General features: G+C 42.7%; 1 protein-coding gene across 10 annotated transcripts in view; it reads right to left on the bottom strand.

Moving 5' to 3' along the window:
* The window catches only part of LOC310842037 (uncharacterized protein), a 292,099-nt gene that overhangs the window by 245,381 nt on the left and 24,288 nt on the right, over window positions 1–22,430 (bottom strand). For all 10 annotated transcript variants that reach the window (XR_014562784.1, XM_083733904.1, XM_083733901.1 and 7 more), the window contains exon 2: window positions 3,869–3,913. Coding sequence is in view for 9 of the 10 variants with exons in the window: in XM_083733904.1 (XP_083590030.1) it covers window positions 3,869–3,913 (45 nt within the window). In the remaining variant the exon portion in view is untranslated. The remainder of the gene's footprint in view (window positions 1–3,868; window positions 3,914–22,430) is intronic.

Raw genomic sequence — 22,430 nt, 5'->3', positions numbered from 1 at the left:
ATGGGAGAAATATAAAAACTTACTAGAACAGAAAACACCATGGTAGCTTTTCCCACTTGAAGCGATATCATTGAAAAAGTTGAATGTGAAAAATAAATGGGCAACATATAAAGAGCTGTTAATGAAGTCAATTGAAATTAAAGAACTTTGAAGATATAAGAGAGTTATTAACAGACTGGCTACCATATCACCAATTAAATGCTGCATTTAAAAAAGACAAAAGAAACGGATTTAGTAATGAAATTTCAAGGTTTGTAAAACAGCTGTTGGAAAGTAAGGTAAAAACACTGTCTAAGACAAAAAAAGTAAGCAGTGCATAGAATCACAGAATCATAGAATTGGAAGAGACCACAAGGGCCATCGAGTCCAACCCCCTGCCAAGCAGGAAACGAACATGCAACAACAATGGCGGCAGTGCGGGCAAAGCCCTGGTGAGGCCGGTGGCATCGCAGTGGCGGGAGCCAGATCTGCTGCCTGAGGCAAATGGCTTCACCTTGCCTCACTGATGGGCCGCTCCAATGGGTGGTCTCTAAACAGAATAAAAATGAAAGGAGGGTGAAGGACATGAAAGGTGTAGAGGAAGCACAGGGTCTGTCAGGGGTTTGGAAAGACAAGAGGTGAGACCTATGAGAAGAAAACCAGAGTGCTCAGGGCAAAAGGCCCTGCACATAACCCAGCTAAAGTGAAACATTAAGATAATCTGCATTGGGTGCAATCTTGACAGTGAAGATGTACCTTTTCCTCATCTTCCCCTGCCCCCAGCACCCCCCAGCTACAAGGAGGATCCTGGGATATGAAGATGAGCCACAATAGCAAAGTTCTACCTCCACTGTGAGAAGCAGCATGACGCTGAACCCCAACTGCTGGGAAATCACAAGTAGGCAGAGTAGCGTTGCACTCTTGCAACGCTTGCAAGTTTTCACAGTTTGGCTGCTGTAAGAACAGGGTGCTGGACTAAACGGGCCATTGGCCTGATCCAGCAGGCACTTACAATGTTCTTAAGAGTTATGACATCAGAATCCCGCAGGGCACAAAGAGAATAACGGGACAGAAGATTGGGGGGGGGGAGGGAGTGGGTTAACTGAAGGGGGTAAGCTGGGAAGGGGAAACTGGAAAATCATGGAAGAAAGGGAATGTTTGGCAATCAATGGAGCTGCTGTAGATATTGGGATAAGCCTTGGTGGGTGAGTTTGAGGAGTGTTGTTGTTGTTGTTGTTTTTTTAAGAGAGTGAGAAGCACAGGTGATGTGGTTGGGGGCCGAGGTTTTGGGGAGGGAGATGAAGTAGCAACAAGATGTGGTATATTGTAGCTCTGAGCCACGTTATGATTTTGGCTTGTAGTTCTGAAGTCCAGGGACTTTGGCCGCCCCGTGTATTTAATTTCCTTCTATCAGTTCTTCAGACAAAATATTATGCGTGCGTTAATGCTGAAGAGACGCTAGCCTTTGACCTTGCGATTCCAGAGGGAACATAAAACTGATGTCATCCAAGAAATAAAATAATTAAGGCATATCCATAGATGCACGGCAAACTGGGGGATGTTGTTTTCTTTGGACAATGAACTGATGTATGCTCAGCCATATGGACACTGACATTTTTATGCTTAGTTGTACTCTTCCAGTCCCAGCGCACCTGCGGTACTAGTGGTTTTGCTTTCTGATCCTAATTTCCCACAGTGATAGTATGTCAGCAGCAACAGACTGCAGAATTTGAAAATCTGCATTTTACTTTCCTTATGAGCTCTGTGGGTTTTCTAAGTCATCCAGTAGCTTCAAATTAAAAGATGCATTTCATCTGGGGGAATTAATCCCCAAACTTTCCATTTTGAGTTAACCTTGGGTGTGTGTCCCTCCCCCCCCCCCAATTCAGCTGAGTGATTTTGTTATTGCACCTGCAGTACAGTTTGGCTGCTGGGCCATGATCCGTGCACCGTATCATTAGATGTCAGGGGAGAGAACGTACGTCAGTGGTGTAACACTTTACTTGCAGAAAGTCCCAGGTGTGGCAGGACCTATGCTTTATAACTCCCTGCCTGCTAGGTAGGCCCTCTTGTTATATTGTTTTAGGGAGCTTCCAGGAAATGTGTTTGTGGAACATTCATCTCGATTTGTTTGCCGGGAGATTAGATGATGATAATGGCTATCTAATGAGCATTCACTCAGATTTGCTTTTGGTTGATGTTGCACCAAAGCAAAGGGCATTTTCCCATCACTGTAGTTTGTCAAGGATGCTGGGAGTTGGGGGGTTGTAAACTACAGTTCCCAGAATTCTTAATAATAAGAATAAGAATAATATATTATTTATACCCCGCCCATCTGGCTGGGTTTCCCCAGCCACTCTGGGCGGCTCCCAACAAGACACTAAAATACAATAACCTATTAAACATTAAAAGCTTCCCTAAACAGGGCTGCCTTCAGATGTCTTCTAAAAGTTTGGTAGTTATTTTTCTCTTTGACATCTGGTGGGAGGGCGTTCCACAGGGCAGGTGCCACTACCAAGAAGGCCCTCTGCCTGGTTCCCTGTAACTTTAGGGGAAGCCATGTGCTTTAAATGTATGGTGTGGGTGCGACCTCTGTTGGGTGTTTCTTTTCAACTTGTGAAATGCACTCCCCACATAACTCTACCCCCTTGGGCTCTCTAAACCTGCAAACTTTCATAATAGGTTGGAGCGTGGTGGTGACAACACGAAGGTTGCAGGTTCAATCCCCGTATGGGACAGCTGCATATTCCTGCATTGCAGGCAGTTGGACCAGATGATCCTCACGGTCCCTTCTACCTCTACAATTCTATAATATGACTTATTGTAATACCAATTATACCCTACGAGTTAACAGCTTTGTCCTGTGCTTATAGATTATACGTTCTTAAAAGTGGCAGCTCACTTTAACAACGTGTGTTAATTCCCTGAATGATGTGCAGTTTCCCTAGCGAGAGAAGAAAGCGCTGACCTTTTTATATATGCCAAGAGACAGCCCGGTAAATCTTGAGAGTTCTGGTGATTTATCTGTGGAGGAGCAATCCTAAATCACAACAGCTGCAGGTCAGCCTCCCACAATGCCATCTGGAGCCATCCTGGCCTTTAAGGTCACCGCAGAAAGATTCACGTTGCCACTTGGACTCCTGACTCTTCCAGAGCTGATGGCTAAACCTCCACCGGCGTTGTGAAGGCCTGCACTGTGAAGCTGCATGCAGCAACAGCCTAGTTGCCAATCGGCAGGAATGGCAGGATCACAGAGTTGGAAGGGACCACGAGGGTCATCTAGTCCAACCCCCTGCAATGCAAGAATCTTTTGCCCAGCACGGAACTTGAACCCACAACCCTGAGAGTCTCATGCTCTACCAGCTGAGCTATCCCAGCTGGCAGGAAAGGCTCTATAAGGATTCCCTTAACCTGCCACACCAGAGTGTGAAGGAAGAAAAAGGACAAAGTTTAAGAAACAGGAAAGTGTCCTTTCATAATTATTTCAGTATGTTACTAAACGAAACCTTACACAGCCTAGTGAGCTGTTTTGTGGCCAAGCCGGATAGCTTTCAAGGAAAATGAGGCGGTGGGTGGTGGGGAACAACGACAAGGGTTTGAAGAATCAGACTGAGCACAGAACATGTTTGTATTAATGGCATTAAAGTGCAGTTCTACTGATCTACCACTGCCATTTGCATCCCAGTTTTCTGGCACAGATTCCACCAGCTTTACCCATTATAAACAGCACTTCTGAGTTCTCCTATGGAACAGCTTCCCCAAAGCTTTGTACTTAAATGCGATCATTTAAGAGCTGCCCGCTCTTTTCTCCAGAAGAGATGTTGTGTCTTTAAGCTGCACAAAAGGGAGACCGTCAGCCAGTATGTTGCATCACTAGAGGGAAACGCACCTGTTAGATTCTTCCTGTTGTGCTCCTGTTGAAGGTAAAGAAGCCCTGCCAGGAAGAAACAAACAAACAAAATTAGCAACAGTACGTTAATGGTAGTTAAGTGTTCTTGGTTTTCAGCCTTTAAGGACCTTGGCCGGATGCTCCTTGAGCAAGGCTGGAAAAAAATCCAGGAGGAACACACAAAGAAAAAGAAAGTTTAATAAAAAATTTATTATCCTCTTTCTGTTAAAAATTCCCTGGTTTAAAATTAACACTAGTAGGCCCTAATCCAGCGCAGAGTAAGGTGTACTTATTGAATTAATTGCAATTGTGTTGGATTAGGACTACCATTCTCGAAAAGACCTGCTCCTGTGTCTTTAGTGGCAATTCAATTTGCGGAAAACAAAAGCTTTAGTTTCTTCACAGCATGGGGCTGAGCATTAACATCAGTTGCTAAGGCCTGCACTCTTGTCAAAGGCACAGGACCAGGCAGCAAAGTTTTCAAACACAGCCAGCCCCACTTCTCAAAAAGGAATCTAAGCCATACTGAGTAAAGGCCTTCCTTCCTGTTAAAACAGGAGAGGGGAACCTGTGGCCTTGCAGATGTCGCTGGACTACAGCTCCCACCACCCCTGATCATTGATGTGAAATGCCTGCAGATAAAAAACAACAACACCTGACTCTTTGAGGTCAAGCCTGAGATGTATGAGCAACAGGTTATATAATATTATTGTGGCAATTCGTGAACCAAACAGCACAGACTCTTTGGGTCAAGTTACATGTTGTGTGAATATTTTTAAGGTTTGTTTAAATACAGAACACATTCTTTTTGCACTTTTGCTGCAAGAAGCAATTTGAGGGGGGGGGGGGGACAAACAGTAGCTGAGCAGAATTTGCAGTGGCACATTGATGCAAGGGAAAAAGAGCTAACTCTATCCCCACTGCCAGGTCAGATTGGGGTCCCATAAAGCTGCTTTTTCTTGCCAGTGTTAAAGCAGACCTTTCTAAAAGCATATTTCACAAAACGTATAGCTTAATTTTTACATTTTACCTCACAGAAGAGCATTCCCCTCCCCCTCTTCCCAGTGAGTTAAACTGCATTGATTTAAATCTCCCTACTCTGGCAAGAGCTGGTCCCTTCGGAGTTTGGTTCCAGATTTCCTCAGTTTCAAACAGTAAACACTGCTTCCACCAAAGCCTGCAGATACAGCTTTTTTGGGGGGGTGGAGAAACCAAATTAAACTAGTCGATTTAAAGCAGCAGAGAAGGGTCCAGTTATCTCACGGTTGCTCAGCAAGGTTGAGCTAAGCATGACACAAAAAGAAAGACACCAGTCAATGTGTGTGAGAATATTTACTCAGACTGATCTGTTTCTGAAAGCATCTGTGAAGAAGTGTTAAAACTTTACCGCTATGGTTTTCTGCGTTAATAATGACTATATTCAGAGCCTGAAGAAGCACACTCATTTTCTGTCTCAGTCAATAATCTATTTAATTTTTTTTTAATAAATATTTATTAAAGATTTTCTTAATACAATAGAAAAAACAAACAAAATAACATATAATTTTTCCAATATCCACATTTTCTTCACTTCTTTGGACTTCCTCGCATCTCTCGTTCCTGCATTCCAAATTTTCGAGCTTTACCCAGCAATTTATCACCTTGTTTCAATTCTTATATTATAATTTTCTAATATTGTATCCCTAATTTTAGATAATTTAACCCAGACCTTAAAAGCTTAATTTTAACATAATATTTATCCAAAATTTATCTTTTCTTATATTTTCATTTATTTTCATATTCATTTTAACTAACTTATTGGTGCCATATTGTTGATAATCTTACATCTTTCTTAACATTCATACAATTTACAATATTTTTGTAAATAGTCCTTAAATTTCTTCCAGTCCTCCTCCACAGCCTCTTCTCCCAGGTCTCGGATTCTGCCAGTCATTTCTGCTAGCTCCATATAGTCTATCAGTTGCATCTGCCATTCTTCCAGTGTGGGTAAATCTTGGGTTTTCCAGTGCTTAGCGACAAGTATCCTTGCTGCTGTTGTTGCATACATAAAAAATGTTCGGTCCTTCTTTAACACCCTCTGGCCGACGATGCCCAAAAGAAAGGCCTCTGGTTTCTTAGGGAAGGTATACTTAAATACCTTTTTCAACTCGTTATATATCATTTCCCAGAAAGCCTTAACTCTAGGGCAGGTCCACCAGAGGTGAAAGAACGTTCCTTCAGTTTCTTTACATTTCCAACATTTATTATCAGACAAATGGTATATTTTTGCAAGCTTGACTGGGGTCATGTACCACCTATATATCATTTTCATAATATTTTCTTTCAAGGCATTACATGCCGTGAATTTCAAACCGGTGGTCCATAACCTTTCCCAGTCAGCAAACATGATATTATACCCTATGTCCTGTGCCCATTTTATCATAGCCGATTAGACCGTTTCATCTTGAGTGTTCCATTTTAGCAGCAAATTATACATTCTTGAAAGTACCTTAGTCTTAGGTTCTAACAATTCCGTTTCTAACTTTGATTTTTCCACCTGCAATCCTATCTTTTTATCCAACTTAAAAACTTCTTTGATCTGAGCATAATGTAACCAATCTCGCACTTTATCTTTTAATTTCTCCAAACTCTGCAATCTCCAATTATCTCCATCTTTTTCTATTATTTCCCAATATTTCGGCCATTTAGCCTCCATATTGAGTCTTTTCCGGGCCTTAGCTTCCATTGGTGATAACCACCTTGGGGTCTTATTTTCCAATAAGTCTTTATAATTTATCCAGACATTGAACACTGCTTTCCTGACAATATGGTTCTTGAAAGCCTTATGAATTTTAACCTTGTCATACCACAAATATGCATGCCATCCAAAAACGTTGTTAAATCCTTCCAAATCTAAAACATCAGTGTTTTCAAGAAGCAGCCAATCTTTCAACCAGCAGAAAGCTGCTGATTCATAGTACAGCTTTAAGTCTGGCAGGGCAAAGCCCCCTCTTTCTTTAGCATCAGTTAGTATCTTAAACTTAATTCTGGGCTTTTTGCCCTGCCAGACAAATTTGGAGATATCTCTTTGCCACCTCCCAAAACACTCAATTTTATCCACAATCTGTAAAGTCTGGAATAAAAACAGCATTTTTGGCAATACATTCATCTTTATAACAGCAATTCGTCCTGACAAGGAAAGTTTCAATCTTGACCAAACTTCTAAATCCCTTTTAATTTCAGACCAACACTTTTCATAGTTATCCTTAAATAGACTCATATTCTTCGCTGTTATGTTTACCCCTAGGTATCTTACTTTTTTAACCACATTTAACTCTGTCTCTTTCTGAAACCTTTCTGATTCTAAAGGTGTCAATTTTTTTTCCAAAACCTTGGTTTTCTGCTTGTTAAGTTTAAATCCCGCCACCCGACCAAACTCCTGAATCAATTGTAATACCCTTTTCGTACTAGACTCTGGTTCCTGTAGGGTCAAAACTAGGTCATCTGCAAATGCTTTAAGTTTATACTGTTTCGCACCGACCTGAATTCCTTCCACCAACCGGTCTCCTCTAATCATATTCAAGAGCACCTCCAGGACCGAAATAAATAGCAAAGGGGAGATAGGGCAACCTTGTCGTGTTCCTTTTTCAATTTTGAACTCTTCCGTCACCACATTGTTCACTATCAATTTAGCCTTTTGTTCCGAATAAATTGCCTCTATCCCATTCTCAAACCCCCGTCCCACTCCCATCCCTTCCAAATTTTTCTTCATAAACTTCCATGAGATGTTATCAAAGGCCTTCTCCGCATCTATAAATATTAACACTGCTTTTGTATTAATATTTGTTTGCAAAAGCTCCAAAATGTCAATAATATTCCTTGTATTAGCAAACAAATGTCTACCTGGGAGAAAGCCTGCCTGGTCCTTATGAATTACTTCATTTAAAACTTTTTTAAATCTGCTTGCTAAAATGTCTGCAAATATTTTGTAGTCCACATTTAGGAGGGAGATGGGGCGGTAATTCTTAAGTTGTGTCTTTTCAGTTTCTAGTTTGGGTATCAATGTGATGAAAGCTTCTTTCCACGACTCCAGTGCCTTCTTCCCCTCCATAATTTCATTGCAAACCTCCATTAATGGATATATCAAATAGTCTTTCAATGTCTTATAATATTTGGAGGTAAGCCCATCTGGCCCTGGAGATTTGCCCAGTTGCATGTTCTGAATGGCTTCTTCAATCTCTTGTTGTGTTATTTTATAGTTCAGGATTGTTCTATTTTCCTGAGACAGCCTTGGTAGACCATTCTTTATCAAAAATTGTTCTATCTCCACCTCGTTTTGCGGCCCTTGTGTATATAGTTGTTTAAAATATCTCTGGAAACACTTTCTGGTCTCCACTGGGTTCTGAATATTTCTTCCTTCAATCTCTAAATTTGTGACCGTGTTCAATTTTTGTCTCTTTTTCAGCTGCCATGCTAACAGCTTTCCACATTTATTTGCCGATTCAAAAGATCTTTGTTTCATTAGCTTAACTTTCCATTCCACTTCCTGATTTATCAATTTAGAATATTGTGCTACCGAGTTTAATTTCTCTTAAAATCTCCTTTGACTTCGGTCTCGATCTTAACTTCTTCTCACATTCTTTAATTTTCTCCAGGATCTTATCTTTTTTCTCATTCTGTGCTCTTTTCTTTATGGTGTTCTGTTGTATCAGAAACCCCCTCATAACCGCTTTACTTGCGTCCCAGACAGTTCTTTTTTCCACCGTAGTGTTCAAATTTATCTCAAAGTAGTCCTTCAAAGCTTTTTGGGCCTTTTTGATAATCTCCTGATCTCTAAACAAATTGTCATTCATCTTCCATCTGAAGGAGCCGGTTGGAGTTAGTCTCATATCCATCTTTACAGCATTATGGTCGGAGCAGGTCTTTGGGCAGATTTCCACTTTTTTTGTCTTAGGTGCCAGACCTCTAGTTATCCATATTTGGTCGATTCTTGTCCATGTCAGTTGGGCTTCAGAAAAAAATGTTCCTTCTCTTCCCAGGGGGTTCTTTGTTCTCCAAATGTCAATCAAGTCCATGTTGTCAGTCAGTTCAAAAAATGTTTTAGGTAGTCTGCCATCTTTTGTCACATTTTGGCTATGTGACTTATCCATGTTAGTTGATGCCACTCCAGTCATGTCTCCCATCATAATGATGTTGTCATAATTCAAGTAGTCCAGCATTATCTCATGCAGCTTCTTGTAAAATTCCGATTTCCCCTCATTTGGTGCATAAATTCCTAATATCAAAACTTTTCTCCTTGGTTTTGTATCTCAATTGCTAAAATTCTTCCTTGTTCATCTTTAAATAAAAATTTTGGTGACAGGCTCTCCTTTGCATATATCACCACTCCTCTTTTCTTGACTCGGTCCAAAGAGATAAATTCTTGGCCTAATCTTTTGTTTATTAACACTTTTCTATGGAGTCTAGTCACATGTGTTTCTTGCAAGCAAATAATGTCCAATTGTTCTTTTTTCAATATATGAAATATTCTTCTCCTTTTTTCTGGAGAATTGGCGCCATTAATGTTCCAACTCAGAAGTTGCAGAGACATCCTGGACAAATCTGTTATTCCTCTTGTGGTGGTATCTTTTTCTCCTGGTCTTCAGACCCCAAAGGTGTAGGTGTAGGTGCAGGCGAGGGTCCAGACCCTGAAGGTCTTTCGATCCCTTTCTGAAGGTCCTCTCCGTAGGTACTCAGAAATTTTACTTTATCCTCAGCTGTTTTGATTTTCACTTTCTTCCCTCTGAATGTGAAAGATAATCCTTGGGGAAATTCCCACCTTAAATGATTGAGTTGCTCCTCAACAGTTTTGCTAGTTCAGTATAGGTGGATCTAAGGTCCAAAAGTTGTTTTGGGATGTCTTTGTAAATCTCTGCTCTTCTATCCAAAATTTCAAGTGACTTTTCGTAGTGTAGACCTAGTATTTTATCCCTTTCCTCCTTAGATCTCAAAGTAATCAAGCAGTCTCTGGGCCTGTCCTTCCTTGTTAGTTTTCCAAGTCTAAAAGCAGTCACAATTTTAAAGTCCTTTTCTTCCTCCAAAGGCCAAAACTTGGAAAATTCCTTTGTCAGAAACTCAATTAAGTTCCCTTGTACAAGTTCTGGTATAAACCTCAATCTCAAATTATTTTCCCGAGCCCGTAGTTCAATCATAGACAGATAGGCCTGTTGTTCTCCAACCTGCTTATGCAATGGTTTTACCTCCTGCCTCAGTTCTTCAGTTTTTTTATTAGCTTCCTCTGCCAATTTCCGATTTTCTGCGGTGGCTTCAAATAATTTGCCAATTGATTGTGCATTCAAAGTAACTTGTTCAGTTAATTTATTAACACTGGCTGTATTTTGATCAATCTTTGCCGTTTGCTCATCCGCTTTTTTGTCTAGAGCTTCCAATTTTTCAAATATTTTATCTAATACTGAAGCAGATCCTCCTGCTGCCATATCCTCTAACAAAGGTTGCTCAATTCCTTCTTCCACTTCCAAAACAGCAGGGACAGATGATCTACGCGGCTGTGAAGTTAAAGTCAGAGTTGTTTGTTTTGCTTTTGCTTTAGCCGCTCTTGTTGGTCTCCCAGTGCCACTCATTCCAGTTCTGTCTACTGGTCAAGGTCAGACTGAGTATGTTCCCATGGGAAACCACCAGCCCAGAGGGTAAACAGCCAAATAGAAGGAAAGGAAAAAGAAAGCAAAGTCACATGCAATTGTAAATCCAAAATCCTCTAGAGGGAGCCCAATTATGTTTTGAGGGAGGAAATCAAATTATTAAAATCAATTATTTAAAACTCCAAACTTTTCCAAATTCCAATGCTTCTAAAACAATGTCCATACAGCCTTTAGTTTCCGAAGAACCTTCAGTTTCCCTGTAGTTAGCAGAGTTGGTCTTAAAAACATAACAATGTCTCAGCAAGTGCCAGAAAAAATGATTCAATATAACAGTTCCAATAGTACTCAGCTTGTAGCAGCAGAAAGCAACAAAGTGTCAAAATTTGCAATCTGACAGTTCTGTTAAATAGGCAGTCCGACTGCCTGGGTTTCTCTGTAGATTTGTAATTCCAGCAGAAAAGGTAAAGCACAGTTCATATTAAGAAGTGAATCACTCAAAGAGTTAAGTCCTAAGTCTCCTTAAACACAGCTCCAATAGATGTACAGATTGATTGCCTTTTAGCGCCTCTTCAAAGGCTCCAAACATCAACGTCCTTTGCTTTGAATCTTAAGCAGAGACGAGAGACGGACTTCCTGGTTGCGTCTCCCGCTTTTAGCCGAATTAGCAGTAATTTAGCCTCCAAATCTTTCTTTCTTTTCTTACTCACGGGTTGTTGGTTTCAAATCGGATGTTCCCAGGAAAAGAGGTCAGCGCTCACCGACAGCAGCTATGCGGCTTCACTCCACAGAAAGAGCGATCGACTCACAGCACCGCGCCAACCCTTCCACGTTCCGAGACCCCTTACGGGGTCTCTTCTGCATTTCGGGGGTGCTTCTGGTGCCCGCCGAGTCCCACGGCCACAGGCTTTCGCTGCCTGTGGTTTTCCGACGTGGGTCTCCGCTTCGCCGTAGCGGACGACCCGTTTCTGCGGAGCTCCCCCTTCACAATTAGAAGAAGGCAGCCATTGTCGTTTGCGCCGCCTCCGGAAGACATAGGTATCTCAGCCTAATAAACCATGGTTCATTAGGCTGGGAATGATGTGATGCATTCCTTTTCTGTACTCCTTTGTCTGCCAGTATCAGTACTTCTGTTGTAGTTTGTTTAAACCAGTGATGGCCAAACTTGGCCCTCCAGCTGTTTTTGGACTACAACTCCCATCATCCCTAGCCAACAGGACCAGTGGTCATGGATGACGGGAATTGTAGTTCCAAAACAGCTGGAGGGCCAAGTTTGGCCACCACTGCTTTAAACCATTCTTCTCCGTTTGTTTAAACAACAGTTACTCCTTAAATCAGAAGCAGGAAACTGTGGTTTAATCATGTTCTACACATGAAGATCAGACATGGGGCGCAAAACTAATTCTCAGCCTAATAAACCATGATAGTTTCTTTAGTACTGGTTGGCAAAAGAAAAGTTATAGGGGGTTCTTGAGCGAATATATATATATATATATATATATATATATATATATTAAATTTCCACAGTGTACATGTAGACATTTGGCCCTGTCTAGAGAGGAGAACATGACCACACTTCTTCTCTTGTTCAGAAATTCAGGAATACAGAAGAGTACGTAAGATAACATTGGTGAAAAAAGTAAAGGGGCATACTTGTTTTCCCCCCCCTACACAGTCCACACACAATCTAGACCTCTTGTGTTTCATTGTATTTTTAATATTTTGTTGGAAGCCAACCAGAGTGACTGGGGAAACCCAGCCAGATGGATGGGGTATAAATAAATAATATAATATTATTTATTTATTTAGTATATAAATATTTTATATTATATAATATAATATAATATTATTTATTTATTTATACAAATATAATATTAAATTTATATTATAAATATAATAAATATAATAATAATAATAATAATAATAATAATAATAATAATAATAATAATAATAATTGTTGTTGTTGTTGTTTGTATTTTTTGCCCCTACAAAGTGCATATTGAGAAACTGGTTTCATTCCTAGAAAAGCTCATTACAGATCGATTCTGCGTTACCCTGCACTGAATTCATTTCAAAACAGGTATAAGGTGGTCCCAGGAATGGGGAGTTTATCCAAACCAAATGACCAGGCTGAGGGTTTTCTCGTGTGTATCAAATAACCACACTGAAATAAAAAATAAGGTCTTATATATATAATAAATGTACCAATCTAGCACGTACATAGATATGGGGACCACATGTCTGGAGCAGCACAGGAAGACCGCCCTGAAACCATTTTGACTCCCAAACTGACCAAATGTTTTCTCTGCAAGGAGGGAGGAGGTGGGGGAACCTTCCCATTGTCTCAGGAAGTGGGTAATCACCATCTCAAAGGAATGGCCAAACTACCAGGAAAGGCAATCAGATAAGGCATTATCAGAGAACGTAGCAGACAGGAAAAACAACAACATTCAAATTTCTGTTGTAGACCACCTATTCTGTGATGTAGGTATGATGTTTGTGGGGGGTGGTCTTGGGTTACACCCCTTCTGTGATATATGTATGATGTATGGAAGGGTGGTCTTGAGCTCCAGGGCAGGGAATTTAAAATATAAGGGCAGGCACACCTTGGTTCAGGGTCCTCCTCCTTTCCTGCATGTGAGGGGAGCACCCTGTTGCAACAGTTCAATAAAGATCAGGCTTACTAGCTGCTTTGTTTCTCAATATTCTCTGGTTGGCCTCTGTTATTTTCTCCTACTGATGGAGAACCTACAAAGGACTCTATAAGGGCTCTTGTGTCCCTCACAAGGGAATAAGGGCAGGTTTTGTTTATTACAACACCCACCCAGGATCGGCAGGATCTAGAACAGCGGTTCCCAACCTTTTTTTGGCCATGCCCCACTTAAGTATCTCTAAAATCTTGGTGCCTGCCCCCCGCCACCTATATTTCATATTCAAAAAGTGAACTCCTATTCATGTGTAGGAAGCCTAAAAGGTCCATTCACTGTTAATAACTCATTCTCAAATTAACCCCTTTAAAAATCAAATTTCCCCCCTGTTGGGAACCACGGATCTAGAATCAATCTAGATTGAAAGCGGCATGTTGTGAATGATTCTGGATCGAGGAAAACTACATTAGTGTGTACGTAGCCTTTGGCAGGAAGTCTAAGGATGTTTAATTGGAAGTAAGCTCTGCTGAAATCAATACATTTTACTTCCAAGCATAATGAAAGGAGAAATCTTTTTGATCTCCTCCCAGCCACCATTTATTGATGGAACAGTGAGAACGCCCTCTAGTGGCCAAAACTAGAGATGTGCTGCATCCTAAAAGATCAACAAATAAATGGCGCAATAATCTTTATTGTTTTAGCTGCTATGCAATTAACCCCTCTGGAATATATATTTGATGGCTGAAGAAATTATTGTGATAAAAATAGTTTGTTTGTTTGTTTACAGTGATGTTTGTCTCATATTCAAAGTTAGTGAATGAGCATGGGTTTGGAAAAACTTATTCCTCAAAGCTACATGCAAACCACACATTTAAAGCATATCCCTTCCCCCACCACCACCACAAAAAGAATACTGGGAACTGTTGTTTGTTAAGGGTGCTGGGAACTGTAGCTCTCTGAATTACAGTTACAGGTAGGTAGCCGTGTTTGTCTGCCATAGTCGATACAAAGAAACAAACAAAATCCTTCCAGAAGCACCTTAAGGTAAAGGTAAAGGTACCCCTGCCCGTACGGGCCAGTCTTGCCAGACTCTGGGGTTGTGCGCCCATCTCACTTAAGAGGCCAGGGGCCAGCGCTGTCCAGAGACACTTCCGGGTCACGTGGCCAGCGTGACAAAGCTGCATCTGGCGAGCCAGAGCCGCACACGGAAACGCCGTTTACCTTCCCGCCGGAGCGGTCCCTATTTATCTACTTGCACCCGGAGGTGCTTTCGAACTGCTAGGTTGGCAGGCGCTGGGACCGAGCAGCGGGAGCGCACCCCGCCGCAGGGATTCGAACCGCCGACCTTTCGATCGGCAAGTCCTAGGCGCTGAGGCTTTAACCCACAGCACCACCTGCGTCCCCCTCCAGAAGCACCTTAGAGACCAACTAAGTTTGTTATTGGTATGAGCTTTCGTGTGTATCCGAAGAAGTGTGCATGCACACGAAAGCTCATACCAATAACAAACTTAGTTGGTCTCTAAGGTGCTACTGGGACGCGGGTGGCGCTGTGGGTTAAACCACAGAGCCTAGGACTTGCCGATCAGAAGGTTGGCGGTTCGAATCCCCGCGACGGGGTGAGCTCCCGTTGCTCAGTTCCTGCTCCTGCCAACCTAGCAGTTCGAAAGCACCTCAAAGTGCAAGTAGATAAATAGGTCCTGCTCTGGCTGGAAGGTAAACGGTGTTTCCACACGCTGCTCTGGTTTGCCACAAGCGGCTTAGTCATGCTGGCCACATAACCCGGAAGCTGTACGCCAGCTCCCTCAGCCAATAAAGCGAGATGAGCGCCGCAACCCCAGAGTCGGTCACGACTGGACCTAATGGTCAGGGGTCCCTTTACCTTTAAGGTGCTACTGGAAGGAATTTTTTATTCTGTGAATTACAGTTCCCAGGGTTCTTTGTGAGGTGCTTTAAAGGGTATGGTATGAACAAGACATTCAGTTGGCACTTCTTGCCTACAATATCAGTCGGCTTCTGGTATAGTGAGATCTAGCAGGCTGGAGTTGCTGAAACCTGCTCCTGTCACTTCAGAGCTTGGAGTAAGGGGTGGGCAGGTCAAGTGGGGCTTGGAGCTCAGGAGAGTATGGGATGAGGAGAGGAAAGGGAAGAACGTGGACTCATGAGTGAAACAGCAGATTAGTTTAAATAAACTTCAGGTGTTCCCTTTCCTTAAAGCCTCTGGTTCCCTGAAGCACACCCATTTACAAAGAAGGATTTTAAAGAAATTAACCCATTATCAATCTCCTGTTTGGGAAAACCAACCAAGTACAAACTATTCAAGCCAACAATAATTAAGTAATGTGCATAATCAAAAAGTTTGCTTCCCACATTCCATGTACCCACACACCTGGAAAGCTCCTACCATCATCATCGTTATTTTATTTATTCATTGCCCATCCTTCATCCTAAAGGTCTCAGGGTGGTTTACACCATTTAAAAAAAATATTTAAAACAACTTAAGGGCAGGAGAGAATCAACCTCCTGGCTTCTCGCTGTGGCACAAAGCTACTATTTTTAAAGGTTACTCATTTCCAATGCTGAATCAAACACGCATTCATAACCCTGTTTTTCCCTTCATTAATTACAGTAATCTGAAGCCTCAACAGAAGACGTAGCATGATGAGCCTTTTTGTTTTAATCACCACATTACTCTACAACTTGAAAACATTAATCTAATAATCAGGCTTGCAAATGCTGACGGTTTGTGGAAATGTAATGGAAATCCAGCAGCTATTCAAGCGAACATCTGGAAAGGGCATTTTGTGGAGCTAATAAAATAAGAGAGTTTCAGAATTGATGCCAGTAAGCTTTGTCTCCTCGTTGGGTTTGTTCCCCCCCCCCCCTTCTCTCATCTCTTTTGTCTTTTCAGTTCCTGCTGAATGTGAGATCTTGGGAAGATGCACTTTCACACTATTAGCAATCTCCAAAGGGACCTTGGCAGCCAATTAGAGGGGCCAGTGGGAGAAAAGGACAAAAGAACCAAATGCAAAAATCAATATCAATATGAACTATCTGTGCCCTCTTGGCCCAAGACTTGCAACCCAGAGACTTACATTTCTTAAGGGATTAGGATACACTTACGAGAAACTCTCCAGGAAAATAAAGATGGGGACAGTCTAAAGGAGGCTTTTTGAATTTCAATGAGCAACGTGATCTTTTCATGGGAAGACTTCCCCTCCTGATTGCTTCATTGATACACAACTAACTTAAAGAGTTACCATATTTCTTCCATAATGCTCCATCCATGCTTGGTGGGGAGGAGGGGAAAAACACACAAAAACAGGCTCTAACTCCCCCAGCCCGCTCCCCTTCTCCAGATTTCCTGTCTTGTTATACCAAAAGCCGTAAACAATATGCTAAGCTAAGGTTACCCTGCCAATCAGCCTGAATTATTGACTTCTGCTATGAACTATTTACTAGGGGGTTCTTGGTAGATGGCTGGAAGCAAACCAAAGCTCTTCTGGGGGTAAATGAAAAAAAAAAGCAAACCCTCGTCTAGAATGAATGCTCTCCAGGTTTATTGTTACAAAAAGCCATTCAACAGTGACTCCACAATGCCGCTGATAATTTGCACTTAGCACTTACGTGTTTTGACCCCCTGCGTAGCCACTAAACACCTGAAAAGTCAAGAGGTGCATTCAGGTGCACCAAGTAGCAACTTCACATTTTTAAAAAACACAGCAAGGGCTGCTGTTCTTTTCCGGACACATACCAACACAATAGACCGAAGGCAGTTTCTGGGAATACTTTTGATTTGTAAGCATTTAGCTGGCGTGCAAAAATGCTCCAGAAGCAAAGGCCAGGGACTGACAGGCAATTTTTGCATTTGGGAAGATAACAGTGCAAGATTTACCCCTCTACTTGTCGAGCTGCCCTGTTTACAAGGGGGGGGGGAGGCAGGCCACAGAATTATAGAGTTTGTATACAATTGTATACAATTATAGAATTGTAGAATTAAGGAAGGGATATTAGATTGTCATCTGTTCCAACCCCTGGGGCTCAATGCAGGATCTACAATGTAGGAATCAAGCAAAGTACAGTGGTACCTCGGGTTTAGTACTCAATTCATTCCGGAGGTCCGTACTTAACCTGAAACTGTTCTTAACCTGAAGCACCACTTTAGCTAATAGGGCCTCCTGCTGCTGCCGCGCAGCCGGAGCCCGATTTCTGTTCTTATCCTGAAGCAAAGTTCTTAACCTGAAGCACTATTTCTGGGTTAGCGAGTATGTAACCTGAAGCGTATGTAACCTGAAGCGTATGTAACCTGAGGTATCACTCTATTCCAAAGATACAACCATCCACCCTCTGCTTAAATACTTCTATCAAAGCTCTTACTGGGAGGGGGTTTCTGATGACATTCAAGCAAAATTTGCTTCCCTTAAATTTTCATCTATTGCTTTTGAGTCCTCTGGAGGAACAGAGAACAAATCTGCCCTTCCTTCTTTTTTTATAGGTGAGTGCTGGGGTTTGAAAGCCTGTAGATTTGTGCAATTTAAGTGTATTAAAGCCAGGTTACCCTTGCATGACAAACACACTTTTTAAAAAAACATGGATTTGGGGTAGTTAAAAGTGACAGGCTAATGCCTCGTGAACAAATGATTAGTGGGAAGAAAATGCATAAAGGCCCCACATGAAAATCAGGGCGAATGTTTGCTGCTGTATAACTGCCCTGCAAACCAACCAACATGAATAGCCAATAAAGACTGGGCACCATCTAATGTAGGTTTTGTGCAAGTGAATCAGGAAGAATGCTCAATTGAATAGGTCATCTGGCACTCTTGCAGTTAGCCACTTCTTCAAGGAAATTTGCTTATCAAACCCACCACTACTAAAACTTTCCTGTGGTGTCTGTGAGTCTATGGGATTTTCAGTAGTGCCCTTCATTTGTGGAATGAACTCCACAGAGAAACAGGCCTGGTGCAACAGACCAAACCTGTGCAGAGGTGGGTAGCAGCCAGGTTCACTTGTCCTGGGCCTCGGAGGGCTAAGCTGGCTAGCTTTGGGGTAGGACCATGGGCTCCAGGGAAGGGCTGCACCTCCGTGCTATAGCATGTGCTTTGCATGCAGAAGTTCCTCAGTTCCCCAGCATCTCTAGGTAGGGCTGGGAGAGTCTGAAACCCTGCTGCCACCCAGTGTAGAAAACACTGAGCTGGGTGGACCAATGGTCTGACTTGGTATTATTATTATTATTTTTTATATATGATATATATATTTTTTATTTAAAAATATTTATTAAGATTTTCAAATTCAAATGCACTAATAATAAACAACATTATTTATATCATAGCATAATTTCATCACTTCTTTGGACTCCCTCACGTCTCCCGCTCTCACTTGCATCGTTAAAAAAGGTTTTTCTAAGCAAATTACCATCTTGTTTACAATCTTATATCTGCTCATTTAAATAAAATCTAGCAGTTCTCCAAAAAATTTATATTTTCCTTAATCTCACTTATCGTCAAATTCGAGTCTAATTCAATGGTAGGCAATTATTTGTGATCTAGCATCCTTCTTAACATTCAACGAAATTACAATATTTTTGTAGATAGATCTTAAATTTCTTCCAGTCTTCTTCAACCCTCTCTTCTCCCAGGTCTCGGATTCTGCCAGTCATCTCGGCCAGTTCCATATAGTCCATCAGCTGCATCTGCCACTCTTCCAGCGTGGGTAGATCTTGAGTTTTCCAGCTCTTAGCGATGAGTATCCTTGCTGCCGTTGTTGCATACATAAAGAATGTTCGGTCCTTCTTTAACACCTTCTGGCCGACAATGCCCAGAAGGAAGGCCTCTGGTTTCTTAGTAAAGGTATACTTGAATACCTTTTTCAACTCATTATATATCATTTCCCAGAAGGCCTTCACTTTAGGGCAAGTCCACCAGAGGTGAAAGAATGTTCCTTCATTTTCTTTACATTTCCAACACTTATTATCAGACAAATGGTATATTTTGGCAAGTTTAACTGGGGTCATGTACCATTCTTCTTTATTATTTAGTCACTTTTCCCCACTGCAGGCAACTCAAGGCAATTTACAAAAAAAAACGCTGTATGATGCAGCACAGGCCATGCAGGGCACAGACAGCTTAAGTCTTCCAACACCTCATCAGCACTGCCTCCACAGCAGCCATCGCCTCCCTCTGCCTAACGATAGGGCCAGCCCTGCATATCCACCCAACGTAACCAGGCACGAACATCTATTGATTCTGCAGCAATAGTGAGCAACCATCTACTGTGGTTCATGTACAGTCATACCTCGGGCTGAATATGCTTCAGGTTGAGCGTTTTCGGGTTGCGCTCCGCAGCGACTTGGAAGTAACGGAACGCATTACTTCCGGGTTTTGCCGCTCATGCATGCGCAGACGCGCAAAATGACGTCACGTGCATGCGCGGAAGCAGCGAATCGTTACCCGCACATGCGCAGACGGGGGTTGCGTTCACTTCAGGATGCGAACGGGGCTCTGGAACGGATCCTGTTTGCATCAGAGTTACCACTGTATAGGTAAAGGGACCCCTGACAATTAGGTCCAGTCGCGGACGACTCTGGGGTTGCGGCGCTCATCTCGCTTTACTGGCCGAGGGAGCCGGTGTGCAGTTTCAGGGTCATGTGGCCAGCATGACTAAGCCGCTTCTGGCGAACCAGAGCAGCGCACGGAAATGCCGTTTACCTTCCCGCCAGAGTGGCACCTATTTATCTACTTGCACTACCTGCTTTCGAACTGCTAGGTTGGCAGGAGCTGGGGCAGAGCAACGGGAGCTCACCCCATCGCAGGGATTTGAACCGTCAACCTTCTGATTGACAAGCTCTAGGCTCTGTGGTTTAGACCATAGCACCACCCGTGTCCCTGGTTCATGTATACAAACAGCCTAAAATCTGCCCCAGGGAGTTGGATCCGCCAATGGGCCAGTATCGGCCATACATCGCACACCCTGTGTCTCTTGAAGATACAGGGCTTCAGTGCAAAACTTCTGCTGTGCGTACAAGTACAGAAAGAGAATTACAGACGCAGCCGGGCTCCAGCGGGTGGGCTTTCTCCCTCCAAAAACTGACCAGCCCCATGGGCAAAGTCGCTGTGCGATCAGGAAACCATGGAAACAGCAGGATTATAATTACGGGCTGGAGCCTAATCAGGGGCATGCTAACTGTTTGATCTCTTCCCTGCCTTCCAGCCCAGACATCTCATTTTGCGAGGTATGTGTGCTTATTAAGGGAACATTTGCCTCTGGGGGTAACCTGGCTGGCAACCTTATTTGGTACCACAGGGTGACTTCCTCTGGCGGGTGCTGCGATTTGGGAAGGAACTTCATCCACCCCCATTCCGATCCCTTCACTATTCTACTTCTGCGAAGTCAATTAAATTACCTGTTGATCAAACAGGGACAGAGCAGGAAGCCTGCCTGCCTAACGACAAGCTTTTTGTAATCTATCTATTTCAGGACATTGGGGAGAAGGAAGACACTTAATTAACTCTGAAGCAGGGAGACTACAACTGAACTGAACTGAACAGAACAATGGAACTGCCTCCGTCTGGAAGTTACAAATGCCTTATAGCTCCCCTTTCAGGGAAATTCATGAACATGGATTGCTTACAGCATCCAAGTAACTTCTTTCATCTGCTCATAAGTAGGAAGATCCAAGGCAGGTATCAACACCTGGCATCCTTAAGCTACAGGGCTACAGTACCCCAGCAGGGCCCACTGCCAACATCATCCCTGGCCTGCTCCCATTATAAACATTTCTGGCACAGTGCTCTGAGCAGAGCTGGGTGCCATATTAATTTCCGGCAATGTCCCTGCCATAGCATCGCTTTGGGACACTGAGATGCAGAGAGACTCGGCCATCCAGTGTTGTTCACAGCACAACTGCTAAAAGGTAAGCCTAAAGGGGTTCATCAAAAGACATCACTTTGCTCAGCCTCCAGCCCCCCCAAATCTGCTCTGCATGGAAGCACAGCCAAACAACTGCACGCCTTAACTGCTTTTCCACATTGCAACGACATTTGCACATAGGCAGGGCTAGGGATCACTGTTAAATGCCACCTAAAGTACATGAACTTGGCATGAACAGCAGGGATAAGAATCTCCAGGCCTCATGCTCCGCAAACCAGTAATTCACAGAAATCTTTGTGTGCAGTTCATAATAATAATAATTTATTATTTATACCCCGCACATCTGGCTGGGTTTCCCCAGCCACTCTGGGCAGCTTCCAACAAAACACTAAAATAGAATAACCTATTAAACATTAAAAGCTTCCCTAAACAGGGCTGCCTTCAGATATCTTCTAAAAGTTTGGTAGTTATTTTTCTCTTTAACATCTGGTGAGAGGGCGTCCCACAGGGCAGGTGCCACTACCGAGAAGGCCCTCTGCCTGGTTCCCTGTAACTTGGCTTCTCGCAACGAGGGAACCGCCAGAAGGCCCTCAGCGCTGGATCTCAGTGTCCAGGCAGAATGATGGGGGTGGAGACGCTCCTTCAGGTGTCTCCATGGAATCGTAGACCCTGTGGACCATTTAGTCCAACCCCTTGAGGTGCAGGAATATGCAGTTGTCCCATATGGGGGTCAAACCTGCAACCTTGGAATCATCAGCACCATGCTTTAACCAACGGAGCTAGTTCAAGCTGGAGAGCTCTGAATATAAGGGATAGTTTTGTAGACCTTATCTGGCTCTCGACTGTTGCCACTCACAAATCTAACCTGCTGTTAATGTTGTGTGTTTTGCGTTTTGATGTTGTAAACCACCCTGTGATCTTGGGATGAAGGGAGGTATATAAATTTAATAAATAAATAATGAACAAGATGAGTAAGACAGAATCTACCCCCAATGGTTTTCATTTTTGTTTTAATGGGAAGTGCCTTCTTGCAACATCTGGAGTTCTGTCTTGACCAATAGACAGGAAAGGAGAGTAGACAACAGGCCCTGGCTAGTAACAAGCAAACTTCCATCTACTAAGGGAGTTTCCAGACTGTCACTCTTTTCAGCTGGGATTCAGTCACATAGAGGCAACTTTTTTCAGTTTGCGGAACTAAAGACGACTGGGAAGCCTTGCGCAACAAGCCTCCTTTCCCCCCCCAAAAAAGATCAGGCTTTTTGCAACAAGGAAAGTGATGAGAAAACGCCCTGGAAAGTGCGGACCAACACTTGTTTTGATAATGCAACAAATTAAGAGTAAATGCTCACTAACTAACCAAGATCCTTGCAAATAAATCAGGACGAATACCCAACGAACAGGTCGTTGGAAGCGCCCTATGTTTGGCATGGACACAGT

This window comes from Podarcis gaigeae, assembly GCF_964106915.1.
Source record: "Podarcis gaigeae genome assembly, chromosome: 3".
In the NCBI taxonomy this organism is placed as follows: Eukaryota; Metazoa; Chordata; class Lepidosauria; order Squamata; family Lacertidae; genus Podarcis; species Podarcis gaigeae.
This window is presented reverse-complemented; position numbering and strand designations above follow the sequence as displayed.